This window comes from Capsicum annuum, chromosome 1 (genome assembly GCF_002878395.1).
Source record: "Capsicum annuum cultivar UCD-10X-F1 chromosome 1, UCD10Xv1.1, whole genome shotgun sequence".
In the NCBI taxonomy this organism is placed as follows: Eukaryota; Viridiplantae; Streptophyta; class Magnoliopsida; order Solanales; family Solanaceae; genus Capsicum; species Capsicum annuum.
The window spans coordinates 197,206,562-197,220,291 of NC_061111.1; the positions used below are offsets into that span (position 1 = coordinate 197,206,562).

The window sequence follows — 13,730 nt, forward strand, 5'->3', positions numbered from 1 at the left end:
TAAACCTGTTGAAAAAAAAATAAGAAGAGAACAGGTGAAAGTAGAGATCCCAGTTAAGATGGGGTAGCAAAGGCATTAAGTGGGACATTTCTGTAGTGAATTTAGATCTAATCATCTTTAACCCCCATTGATTTAAGAGAAAGTAAAGCCAACAATTATGCAAAAAGATCCCACCTTGTGTCATATATTAACTATAGTTGTATACATTATATTAACTAAAGTTGTATGCATTAATCAAACCTGGTCCAAAACACAGTGCTTTTGGTAATGCACAGCATCATGAGAAACACCCTGGCCCTTCACTACATAGCACAAGTCATAGATAGAGAATAAATCTTTAAATAAAAACAAACAGCAATTATATTAAGGTACTTCCAATTGAATAATGATTTTCTCCTTTACATTTAAGCAACGTATTTTATACAAATAGCCAACCCAAAAGTAGCAGAAGTTTCTGTATCTCAAAGCTGTACAGTTTGCCAAGTCAGCATCCTATGTGGACTTAGTAGAATCAAAGGTAACAGGAGGTGGGGAAGGGGTGACTGCTTTGCCTTTTGCTTTTGAGTTACCACCATCTTCATTACCTCTTGCCTTTAGCCTGCTTTGAAACATTCTTTTTTCACATTCTTTATTACTTTTCTGTTTCTACATTCATCTATTCATCATTCCTTTAAGACCACCACATTCTCCCTGAAATTCATTTCTCTTCCTTTACCTTCTTCCTTTTCTCCCTCTATATCAATTCATCGATCTCGTATAGCAACTCTCCTTTGAGTTCCATGATCAGATAGTCTCAACTACTGCCATGGTGAGCTTGTTTATGATCAATATTCAATAGTACCTTATGTCTGTTTCAATTGATGGAGGACTTATCAATTGTTAACCTTTTTTTTTTTTTAATCTTTTGTGATTCAGGGAACTCCTGTAAACATCATAGTTGGATCACAGGTGTGGATTGAGGATCCTGATGAGGCCTGGATTGATGGAGAAGTTACAGAAATTAAAGGCTCAAATGCCACAGTAGTCACAACTAATGGGAAGACGGTAAGCAGTCGAATTCCAATCAATATGTTAAAGAGCCTCATAGACATCGGATATTGATAGCATCTTTCAGAGAATATACTATGATTGCAAAAAATGCTTTTGCTGTCTAAACTATATTAGTGGCAAAAGCAGATATAGTATATATCAAAGTTATACTGCATATTATATGAAAATTAGGAATTTATTAGCTTTTATAAGCTTATTGAAACACATATAGTCAATGGAACTGGTCATGGAACAAATAGGAAGGTAGCAGTCTAATATAATCAATCAGGACGAGAAATTGAACAAAAGGCTGCTGAATTAGCCTATTTCTTGCGTGTACCAATTGAAGTATTTTGAGAAATTGAGAATCAGAACGTCATTCAATTAAAGAAAACGTATATGAAAGAACCATAAAACGAGTTTTTCTCTTTTGCCTCAAGAAACTATGATTGGTTTTCATGATAGGTATACTCTACCATGAAGATTTACGAATGTGCTCTCATGATAATTTTAGGATGCAATAAACAAAATTTCTACAAACTAAAGTTTTTAACATACGAAAGGCCAAAATCTATTTATATTAAACATAGCACTACTTTCTGCTTCAGACAGTTGCTTCTATTTCTAGCATATACCCAAAGGATACCGAAGCACCACCAGCTGGGGTTGATGACATGACTAAGTTAGCGTACCTCCATGAGCCTGGAGTTCTGAATAACCTTGCTTGTCGGTATTCTCTAAATGAAATATATGTAAGTCATACTTTTCAGTCGATGATGAACTTTGAACTTCAAGGCAGCTACAGAAACAAGTCTAACTGATGTAAAAATATCCCAATTTTGTAGACTTACACAGGGAATATCCTAATTGCGGTGAATCCATTTCGGAGACTTCCACATTTGTATGATACCCATATGATGCAGCAATACAAGGGAGCCCCATTAGGAGAACTAAGTCCACATCTTTTTGCAGTGGCAGATGCCTGTTATAGGTACATCAGAAGTGCCCATGAATTTTTTTGGTTATACCGCACAAGAAATGAATAACTTGCCTAATCTAACAAGTTTGTCAGGGCATTGATAAATGAGCACGGCAGCCAGTCTATCTTGGTCAGTGGAGAGAGTGGTGCTGGTAAAACTGAGACAACGAAAATGTTAATGAGATATCTCGCGTTCATGGGTGGTAGGTCTGGTACTGAAGGAAGAACAGTGGAGCAACAAGTTTTGGAGGTGGGCAATAATTTCTCTATACTGTTATACTCGAATGATCTACTACTAGAGTACAATATAAGTTCATATTTTTTCTTTACCAGTCAAACCCAGTTTTAGAAGCATTTGGGAATGCAAAGACCGTGAAGAACAACAATTCCAGGTAAACCAAAAATGAGATCAAAGATCTACCACTAACATATTCAATTTGCTTTTCATATTTTTCACTCTATAAGAAATTGACATTACTGAGTCATTCCACCAGTCGCTTTGGTAAATTTGTTGAAATTCAATTTGATAAGCACGGGAAGATTTCTGGGGCTGCAGTTAGGACATATCTTCTCGAAAGGTCACGTGTTTGCCAAGTCTCAGACCCAGAGAGAAACTACCATTGTTTTTACATGCTTTGTGCTGCACCACCAGAGGTGAGTTCTATAGGACAGCCCATTTGCAAACTCTTTACAAATGATACTGAGCTGCCACCTAGATGATCTACGGCATCTTTTACAGGATGTGAAAAAATACAAACTTGGAAATCCAAGATCATTTCATTATCTAAACCAAAGTAACTGTTACGAAGTTGCAAATGTTGATGACGCAAGAGAGTATCTTGAAACCAGAAATGCTATGGATGTTGTTGGAATCGGTCAGGAGGAGCAGGTGTGTTCCCAGAACATAGAAGCAATTGGAAAAATCTCATTATGCAACAAAGATATATTAAAACGTACACTCATCATTACTGTAGGAAGCTATATTTCGCGTTGTAGCTGCAATACTCCATCTCGGAAACATTAACTTTGTGAAAGGAAAGGAGGTTGATTCCTCCAAACTAAAAGATGAAAAATCACTTTTTCATCTGAAGACAGCTGCAGAGCTATTCATGTAAGAGAATATACCTTAGATTGACCTCAACTCAGAAATCAAGGCTCTTATACTTTGAACTAATAAACATGTGCACAGGTGTGATGAGAAGGCACTAGAAGATTCACTTTGTAAGCGTGTCATCGTAACTCCTGATGGAAATATCACAAAACTACTGGATCCAGCAGCTGCAACCACGAGCAGGGATGCGCTGGCAAAGACCGTATACTCCAGATTGTTCGACTGGTAAGCAATATATAGAATGTGGCTCCCAGACTAATCCTCTCCTTTGCTGCAAAACCGTGGGTTGCATGCATGTAAGCTCATGAGGGGAGCATCGTAATACTAACAAAACAAAAAAGTACTTTCTTGATTGCAAACAATCGGATACTTACAGCATTAACAGCAATGGAGTGCAAAGTTACAAGTGATTCTGAAAGAAATATCGAATAACCGGTAACATGATATATATGTAATAACTTCTTCCTAATGAATCTCTAGTAGGAAGCAACAAAAGAAGTATATCAAAATTCTCAAGTTCTCTAGTCACTATAATTCTGATTATAAGCTAATAACTAACTGGGGCTTCTCATAAAGAACATAAGAGATTCAACGAGTAGAAGAGTCATCAGACAGAACTTGAAGATAATGGAGATTTTTTCTAGCTTAAATTTCTTATAGAGATTGAATGATGTTGTATATATATTTCAAGCCAGGTTTCCTATTTTAGTTTCACATTTTGAAACCAACCCATTGTAGTGTTTTGTGTCCTGTTGACATGCAGATAGTCAACTCTAGAAGAATGAGAGTATCATATTAGTCCAAAAAGGCGTTCAGAATTTTTTTTTTTCTTGAGTTGATTAGCATTATCCAGCATAACATTAGATTATGCTACATGAAAAAAACAACATTCAAAATGAAATCCTTTTGACAGCTTCTACGTGGCAGGCTTGTGGACAAGATAAACAGTTCAATTGGACAGGACCCTGATGCAAAAAGCATAATTGGCGTCCTTGATATATATGGATTTGAGAGCTTCAAAGTCAACAGGTTTGGATAACTGTTTTATCAACTTTTGATTTTATTAAATCTTTACCTCAAACATAACAGTTGTTTAATGCTTTACCTCAGTTTTGAGCAATTCTGCATCAACCTAACAAATGAGAAGCTGCAGCAGCATTTTAACCAGGTAAAGCATGAGAACCTTAATTCGCTACCGTTTAAAATAAAGTAGAATATTGAATAGAAACACTTTTTTTACAGCACGTATTCAAGATGGAACAAGAAGATTATACGACAGAAGAAATCAACTGGAGCTATGTGGAGTTTGTAGATAACCAAGATGTTTTAGATCTTATTGAGAAGGTACCTCTCATTCCGACTGCAGACATTTTTTTCACTTTATTTTAATTCAACAACCAAACCTTTGATAAGCTTGCATCAAATTTGCAGAAACCTGGAGGCATTATTGCTCTTCTTGATGAAGCTTGGTACGCAAACTTCCTCTTTTCAACACCATAACAACCTGTGGAAGTAGGATAATTTGCTAGACAAAGTCATTAAATTCTCAAAACACAGTGTATAACGTTTTATCCTGACTTGTGAAGAATGATTAAAAGAGAAGATATAACACAATTTTATTTCTTCCACAGTATGTTCCCAAAATCAACTCATGAGACATTTGCCCAAAAGATGTACCAGACATACAAAAACAATAAACGGTTTAGCAAGCCAAAACTTGCTCGTACTGCCTTTACAATCAATCATTACGCTGGTGATGTATGTTAACTTGATATATTTGGTAATTCAATTGTCAGTAAAAGAATTCTAGTCATCTTGTTTCTTTGATCAAACAGGTTACTTACCAAGCAGATCACTTCCTTGACAAAAACAAGGACTATGTAATAGCAGAATTTCAAGCTCTTCTGATGGACTCTAAGTGCTCTTTCGTTGGAAACCTCTTCCCTCCATTGCCTGAAGAATCTTCCAAGCAGTCCAAGTTCTCTTCCATCGGCACGCGGTTTAAGGTAAACATATCAACAAGACAGAAACAAGTGTATTTACTTCAGAAAATCCTGATTTATTTTCAAATGAAACTTCAATATACAGCAACAACTGCAATCTTTAATGGAGACATTGAGCACTACAGAGCCACATTACATCCGATGTGTAAAGCCCAATACAGTTCTAAAGCCAGGAATATTTGAGAACATGAATGTATTAAACCAATTAAGATGCGGGGTAAGTTAAACTCCTCCATGTCATTTTTGGTGCTTTAGTTTTCTACTCTCTATCAGAAAATATGTGATTCTTCATAGTTCTCTCTATCTCTCTCTGATAAACCTTTTGTGAAACTTTTGCAGGGTGTCTTAGAGGCGATCAGGATAAGTTGTGCAGGATATCCAACAAAAAGAACATTTGATGAGTTCCTTGACCGCTTTGGAATGTTAGCTCCAGATGTTCTTGATGGGTATATATCACAATCTGTTGCAACTTGGTTTCACATCTTAAATCATTTTCAAGAAGAAACAAATACTGAAATTTTGAGCCAGGGAGCAGTGATGAGCAAAATGCAAAATGAGCTGATGTTTCATGAGAACTGCATTATACACTAGTAGTAGCCAATACCTATTTGCATCAAACATGCTTCTTTAGACTCATAAACCGTTATTGTATGTCCATGAATAACATCGAGATACTGATACATCACAAGCTAATCCCCTTTCATTGAAGCAGATGTGATGAGAAGTCAGCATGCATTGCTATCTGTGATAGAATGGGCTTAAAGGGATATCAGGTATTAAATCTAGAATATTGTCATACTTCTTATCCCCTCCCCCGCCCAAAAAAAAAACAAGAAATAGACTATTTCCATGCAACAACATCAAACTGCATCTTTGCATGGAGTTGTTCATGACAAAGAATCTTCTGTGTATTTTATTCAGATTGGGAAAACCAAAGTTTTTCTCAGAGCTGGGCAGATGGCAGAATTAGATGCCAGAAGAACTGAAGTTCTAGCTCATGCTGCAAAGCGCATTCAGAGACAAATTCGAACATATCTTACCCGAAAGGAGTTCCTAGCCCTAAAGAGAGCTACAATTCATTTCCAGAAACTTTGGAGAGGTAACTTTTACCCCAATGATACAAATGACCACCGATTTATCATAAAAAAGAAAGTGCCAGCATAATATGTGAACATCAAGATTGACACTTTTTGCATACAAGCTGATTTGACATATTCTAGTTTTGGCATGCTCTGAATTTTCCCTAAAGTAGGGTTTCAACTACTTTTCTTAATATTAATGTTGCAAACATGTCAATCTATACAATGCTACATTAGTTTTCCCACTTTTTATCCGGCGTTCTGGTCGTGACTTTGAGAAAAATTCTATGTTCTGCCTACCCAGCTCAACTTGCCAGAGTGCTGTATGAACATATGAAAAGGGAAGCTGCCTCAATCTGCATACAGAAACATGCTCGTTCTCATTCAGCAAGAAAATCTTACAAGGAACTACAGGCAGCAGCTATAGTAATTCAAACAGGAATGAGAGCTATGGCAGCACGAAATGACTATAGGCAGCGGAGGAGAAATAAAGCAGCAAAAATAGTTCAGGTAATTAGTTTGCACCACAAAAAGTAATTTGCATCCTAAGTTCATTCAGTTACAAAAATTATTTCAAGGTCCAAATATATTTTGTACTCTCAGTATTTGCTTCCTAAAATTAACCTTCTGGAAATAAATTGGGCATTAATATGAAGAAAATCAGTTATTACCTCAGATTTGATCGTAAGACCGATTATAAATAGATAATATCACCTTATTTTCTTACTTTGTCTTTTTCTGCAGACTCAATGGAGAGCATTCCATGCCTTCTCAACTTATAAACAGAAGAAGAAAGCAACTCTTTCACTTCAATGTCTCTGGAGAGGCAGGTTAGCAAGGAAAGAGCTTCGGAAATTGAGGATGGTGAGTGTTTCTTGTTTAGTGAAAAGAGTGGCATTACTGCCCATTCACATCCATTGAAGTGTCAGCATATCTGCTATATGTTAACTGGCATCGAAATCTTCTCCAACTGCAGGCTGCCAGAGATACTGGTGCACTAAGAGAAGCGAAGGACAAACTGGAAAAGCGTGTCGAGGAGTTAACATGGCGGTTAGATTTTGAAAAACACTTGAGGGTATGTACAAGCCATTTGCTTTGCTCTAAAAGGAAACTGCACAACAGTCTAAAGTACTCTAAGTGGGAATCTATAGAGCGACACAATGAAGGGCCAAGAGAACATCATTAGTGCTTTACACTCGGCCAGAATATATGTGCATGAATGCATAGAATGAGAATTCTGGCTTGCACTGACACTTAGGAATGCAAAAGAATTTTCGCTTGCGAAGAAATGTAGATTTATGGCGATTAGAGTTTTCTTATGCTATCAGTAAACCGTCAATGCTTTTCTGTCATAATAATGGTAAGAATGAAAACATTGTGTTTCTCCAGATTGATCTCGAAGAAGCAAAGGGGCAAGAAATTTCAAAACTGCAAAAAGCATTACAAGATATGCAAACACAACTAGACGAAGCCCATGATGCAATCATTCATGAGAAAGAAGCAGCAAAGATAGCCATTGAACAAGCTCCTCCAGTTATCAAGGAAGTACCAGTGATTGACAACACCAAAGTGGAGAAGCTGACAGAGGAAAACAACAAACTCGAGGTAAAATCAGGAAACAAAATTCTGTGCATTCACAGTAAATGGTGAAGCATCCGTCCGTTCCAAAAATCTTTGGAGTTTACTTCTGAAACAAGAATTCAAGTGTGAAAATAAAACATGTAGAAACTTAGTGAATAACCATCTCCCCAAATAAAGGGGTTTGAAACATCAAAAAGTTCCAGTAAGACATTTGAGTTAATTGAACACAAAAGGAAAATCCTGCATATCGATGTAGTCAATAAAAAAAAGAAGATAAAATTTGTTTGAGGTATGAAGATTATCTAGACTTAATTTTTTTTTTTAAAAAGTTCATTATTAAAACAGGAAATATACTCACTGCAATCTCTTTGCAGTAGAATACATGATACATCATAAATTAGTGAGTTTCTAACAGCATCACACCTGATGCAATTTACCTGTCATATATTCAGGAAGAAATCAGAGAGCTCAAGAAGAGAGTCGAAGACTTCGAACAGAGCTACAATGAAGTTGAAAAAGAATGTCAGGCCACACGTAAAGAGGCAGAAGAATCCCAGCTAAGAGTTTCGGAGCTCCAAGAGTCCATTGAAAGGTAGTTCCTTTACTACTTTGTGTAGTACGTTGAAGTGGCTGAAGCTTGAAAATCAATACCAGTTCATTAATATGAAACTTATTGTCTTTCTTGTCCTTCTTAATATTTATTTTCAGATTACAGTTGAATCTATCCAACCTTGAATCTGAGAATCAGGTTCTCCGCCAGCAGGCTTTAGTCGCATCAACAAATGAGGCCCTTTCTGAGGAAATGGACATGTAAGTATACACATCTAGGAATAGCCTATGCAAGCTAAACAGTTGGCACCCAAAAAAACTAGAGAAGATAGTTTATATCCTTAAATCAGAAGACACATAATAAACTCATTTACAATGACAGCTCAATGAAACAGGTTTGCATGATCAATACTTTAATTGAAGCATAAAAATATGGACATAAACCCAAGAGAAAAACAATTTATGCTGTTTGTATAAGTTCTACAAGATATAATTGCTTCAAGAATACTTACATGGACCTATTTCCACAAGAATGGAACAATATTCTTGAAAAACTTTTAGTTTTGAGTTAGCTCCGGAGATAATAATCTTTTGTTATATAAATCTCAAACGGAGATGTTTTTTCATCATCAGACTCAAGAACAAGATCGAAGACTTGGAGTCAGAAAACGAGCTTCTTCGCACTCAAAGGGTAGTTGTGGAGCAAGTAGTAAGTTCTGATGATCGGGCACCTAAAGGGCTTGAGGTGAGCTAAATTTCCTCCTTCTTCATTATAGGCATCATTGCTTGTATAACTGCAGAATTACTAATTCCTGGATGGATTATTCAGAAAGTTGATAACACACATCCAGCTGATAATGGACATCAAACAGTGGAAGTGCATGAAGAAATGAAAGTAGAAGAACAAATATCTAAGGTATATAAGCTTCTCATCAATGACTGTTATGCATCTACGGACCACAACAATAAGAACATTACTAATTCTAAATGATGCCAAAATTCTTTCTGCAGGATTCTAGCCCTCCAATCTCTTTAACTAAGCAAAAATCCTTGACAGATAGGCAGCAGGCAAGTAGTAGAAACTTGAGCTTTACAAGTCGGATCTGATAGATAATGTTGTGATGGTTTGTAGTCATTGCTGATTATTGTGTTTTCATTATTCAATAATCAGGAAAACCACGACATACTGATAAAGTGCCTAGCGGAAGACAAGAGATTTGACAAGGGGAGACCAGTGGCTGCATGCACCCTATACAAAGCACTTCTGCAGTGGAGATCCTTTGAAGCAGAAAAAACGAATATATTTGATAGGATTATCCATACAATCCGATCATCTATAGAGGTGAAATTTGACTATACTCTATTGTTGACTAGGAATGGTCCTAATGAATGGCTGAATCTAATGCAATTTAGACTTCCATTTGACAATAATTTATTGACATTTCAATGAAGGATCAGGATAACACCAGTGATCTAGCCTATTGGCTGTCAACATCTTCAACTCTGTTGTTCCTTCTGCAAAGCACACTTAAAGCTGGTAATGCGCCTACTAGGTCCCCATATCGCAATCGCAGCTCGCCTACCACATTGTTTGGCAGAATGGCACAGGTAAATATTCAAACTATAAGCTTTGGACCATGTATATACATGTTGATAATTGACATTCAAGGTTCAACAGCAGGGTTTTCGCTCAACTTCATTAAGCATGGCAATTTCCAGCGGATACAGCGGAATTGAGGGAAGCCCAAATATCCGAACAAGGATTGAAGCTAAATACCCAGCACTATTGTTTAAGCAACACCTAACTGCTTGTGTTGAGAAAATATATGGAATGATTCGCGACAACTTAAAGAAAGAAATAAGTCCATTTCTGAACCAATGCATACATGTAAGCACCATTGTTATGCTATAATAATCCCTTGTCTATAATTTTGCCGCAGTCTCAAAGTAAATTCTGGAATAAAATTGACAGGCACCAAGATCTGCAAGGATAAGACCTTTGAAAGGGTCATCTAGAAGTATACATTCAAACATCATCGCCAAACAACAGGCATCCAGTGTACACTGGCAAAACATTGTGAATAGCCTAGACGGTACATTGACCATACTCTCAGAGAATAATGTAAGTGAAGTAACATCTTGTTGTCAGCTTTCCGTAATTTTGAGTCTGGAGAAGCTCTCCAGTTTTCATGAGTTGCATCTGTGTTTTCAGGTCCCTCCCACAATTACAAGGAAAATACTCAGTCAGGTGTTCTCATACATAAATGTCCAGCTTTTCAACAGGTATTCAGTTCTTATTCCAATTAACTTTCACTTTAGAAGTAACCTAAATGTCCTCAACCCTAATGTTGGACTTATGAAAACTTTTCAGCTTGTTGCTTAGACGTGAATGCTGCTCATTTAGCAATGGGGAGTATCTGAAGGCAGGTCTGCAAGAACTGGAAAGTTGGTGTTCTAAAGCAACAGAGCAGGTAACAAAAGTTATTCAGAGCAATAATCTGATGTTCAAATAATGAAACAACGTTTTAATTCGTTCTCATGAAACAGTACGCTGGATCTTCATGGGATGAGCTTCAACACATAAGGCAAGCTGTAGGATTTCTGGTAAGTATTGTCCCCAGATATTATTCTGTAAGCAGATATCGTCATAGCTGAGTACTTATAGTATCATGCCTCAACCTTGCAGGTGTTACATCAAAAATCTCAAAAGGCATTGGATGAGATCACAAGTGACCTCTGCCCGGTAATTAAGTTCTGTGCTAAAAGAAAAATCAAAGTCCCCACAACTTCCCTCCCCAATATTCTTTTTTTGAATTTTCAAAAAAGAAAAAGAACTCTCTTTTCATTTGAAGATCACTAAGAGGCCAAGCAACAATGATGTTAGAACTTAGTCACTGAGGAATTTAAGTATGATGCTTTAATAAGAGGATTCTAGCTATGATAAGAACTCAGAACCAAAAACTGAAATTCATGTCCTGTTGCTTTTTTCCCATTTTCTCTTAGATGTTGAGCATTGCACAAATATATCGCATTGGGACTATGTTTTGGGACGACAAATATGGAGCCCATGGTTTATCTCCGGAGGTAAGAACCCTTCTTCAGTGTGTTACCAGAGATACTCTAACCTTCATGAGAGTTGGTAAAGGTATTCAAGGTTTTGTCAGTTTGACGTCAATGGTCCGCAACTAGGTGGTCATGCAACACATGCATATATTATCGTGTAAAAGTAAATACTAAGAATTATCGCATGCATAAGACTTTTTCTCTTATTTTAAGAAAACAATTCTTAGTGAAGAACAAAAACACAATATGTCCTCAAATAGCAAAAGATAGAAAAAACAAACATTAAATAATAACAGTTCTCCAATCTTCTTAAAGTGCGTTTAAGCTCTGCTGGGGAGAAACCGTCACCTTCTTCAACAGAGAGGCCAAGAGTGCTGTACGGACAGCTTGACACATACACTAGAAAATGCTTTCTACTGAAGCGGTCTTGCATTATTCTCACGTCAAGCAGTGAAAGAGCTTACCCTCCTTTATGTTCTTGAACAACTTTAATGATTAATAAACATCCAAAGGCCGTGGATCACACAGGATTCTCTCAATGATGGAAAAGATACATACTATCATACTCCCTAGAGAAAAGATCACATATTCAGCTTCTTTGCGTCTTTAGCCTTAGAAGTAAGTCAATGGCGATGCAAGAAACTCATGCTGAAGTTAATTTGCTTCTTAATCATTTCTTTCCATCTCTCAGTTAACAGTATTATTGATTCTGTTAACAAAAGGTTCTAAAAGAAGAAACACTCGAGTAGACCTCGGATAGATATTTGTCAAGAGAACTGCATTTTTGTTCAGCAGTTCAACAGCTGATCATTTTTGGAATTTCAGGTCATTAGCAAGATGAGAGCACTAACATTGGAAGACTCAGCCAGCATTCCAAACAATACATTCTTGCTTGATGTGGATTCAAGGTAATTAACTTTATGCACAAAAAAGAAACTGACTCGCATTATTCAACTAACTAATCTTCCAAATTACAGCATACCATTCTCTATAGAAGATATATCGCGATCCTTTCAGAGTATCAACTTGTCTGATGTGGAACCACCTCCCCTCCTTCGTCAAAGATCAGATTTTCAATTCCTGCTGCAGGCAGCAGCGTAAGAGTTTTGAACATTTTCTTTTGATTTTACACAGAAAGAGAATGATAGTTATAGGATTTGATTGATTGAAATTCTTTCTTTTGTTGATTGGTAAGTTAGAGAGTGATGAGTGTTCGTTGAAAAATGTATATCTTTTTTGGTCTTGTATTTCATATTTATTTTCCTCACTCAAAAGTGATGATTCTACAAAAGTTGTATTGTGAAAGACCTGTTGTATTATACGTTGAGAGAGTGTAGTAAAGAAAAACACATCCAAAGTTTCAATAGAAAGAAAGGTTTTTGCCCTTCTGTTTCCTTGATATGTTTACGGTTATCGTATGATTTGTTGTAGTGATTGTTACATTCTAATATGCCTCATGCTTCCTTTAGCATTTTGTCTTGGCTTCTTCTCTCTTGTTGTTTTCCTTTTTCAAACTGCTTTGCAATGTTTCTACTTGAGCTGAGGGTCTATCAAGAATAGTCTTTCTACCCCACCAGGTGGGGTAAGGCTTACGTACACGCTACCTCTCCCAGACCCACATGTGGGATTACATTGGGTGTGTTGTTGTTTACGATCTTTTTACATTGTTTCATTTCCTAATAACAACATAACCAACTAAAATCTCATCTTATACAGATATCCCAGAGAAGAGTAATCTAATCATAGGAATTAAAATGTTCAATTCAAAATAAAAAGATTCCTAGATTCATCATGCATGTGCACCTTACATTATTTACCAAGGCTGACTGTAATTTATTTCAATAACTCATGTTAAAACCTGCACTAAAAGGGTAAAAGTATAAGCTACTGGAAATATCAAAAGTATGTTCCAGTCTTTTGATAATTATAATAGTGTGTAACGCATGAGTGATGAGACGGAGACCATTCCATGGTGAAAGCAGGGTTAAGCTTGAGTAACAAATACATGTGTCTGTCCGGTTTGGTTCTTCTTATTTGGGTTGAGCGAGTTCGAGCAAAAATGCTATGCTTACTAGCCCTGCAGTTGAATAACCAACACTACATGAACAAAGAGGCAAAAACAATATGGCGAATGACGTAAACTTATTGAATTACAGTGATCAAGACAAAAAGGTTATGCCTAGTGCACCTATGGTGCATTGAAATCAACTTTCAAAATGCAATGCAGTCTGCAAAACTGCATTATGAAGACAAAGGTACCATTAATTGCATCATGAGATACTCTGGATATACAAACAGCACAACAATGAATGGGCTAACCATACAACAATCACATC

General features: G+C 36.6%; 1 protein-coding gene across 5 annotated transcripts; it reads left to right on the forward strand.

Moving 5' to 3' along the window:
* The first annotated feature begins 365 nt into the window (after nt 1-365).
* LOC107855568 (myosin-12) lies at nt 366-12,778 on the forward strand. Of its 5 annotated transcripts, none has more exons than XM_047399649.1 (40): nt 366-808; nt 916-1,044; nt 1,638-1,781; nt 1,875-2,020; nt 2,102-2,258; nt 2,342-2,400; nt 2,503-2,662; nt 2,748-2,897; nt 2,983-3,119; nt 3,198-3,344; nt 4,047-4,148; nt 4,230-4,287; nt 4,362-4,463; nt 4,551-4,588; nt 4,751-4,877; nt 4,955-5,125; nt 5,208-5,339; nt 5,462-5,568; nt 5,835-5,895; nt 6,044-6,221; nt 6,506-6,711; nt 6,946-7,065; nt 7,178-7,276; nt 7,591-7,806; nt 8,235-8,374; nt 8,491-8,592; nt 8,965-9,076; nt 9,161-9,247; nt 9,343-9,399; nt 9,503-9,673; nt 9,790-9,939; nt 10,013-10,219; nt 10,304-10,453; nt 10,544-10,614; nt 10,703-10,802; nt 10,879-10,935; nt 11,018-11,074; nt 11,335-11,415; nt 12,220-12,302; nt 12,372-12,778. In XM_047399649.1, the coding sequence occupies exons 1-40, from the start codon at nt 806-808 to the stop codon at nt 12,493-12,495; spliced, it is 4,698 nt and encodes a 1,565-aa protein (XP_047255605.1). In that variant the 5' UTR covers nt 366-805; the 3' UTR covers nt 12,496-12,778. The 5 variants fall into 5 exon arrangements, with proteins under 5 accessions (XP_047255605.1, XP_016556074.2, XP_016556073.2 ...); XM_016700588.2 differs by having other exon boundaries at nt 367-808; nt 10,010-10,219; XM_016700587.2 differs by having other exon boundaries at nt 369-808; nt 9,784-9,939.
* The last annotated feature ends 952 nt before the right edge of the window (nt 12,779-13,730 follow it).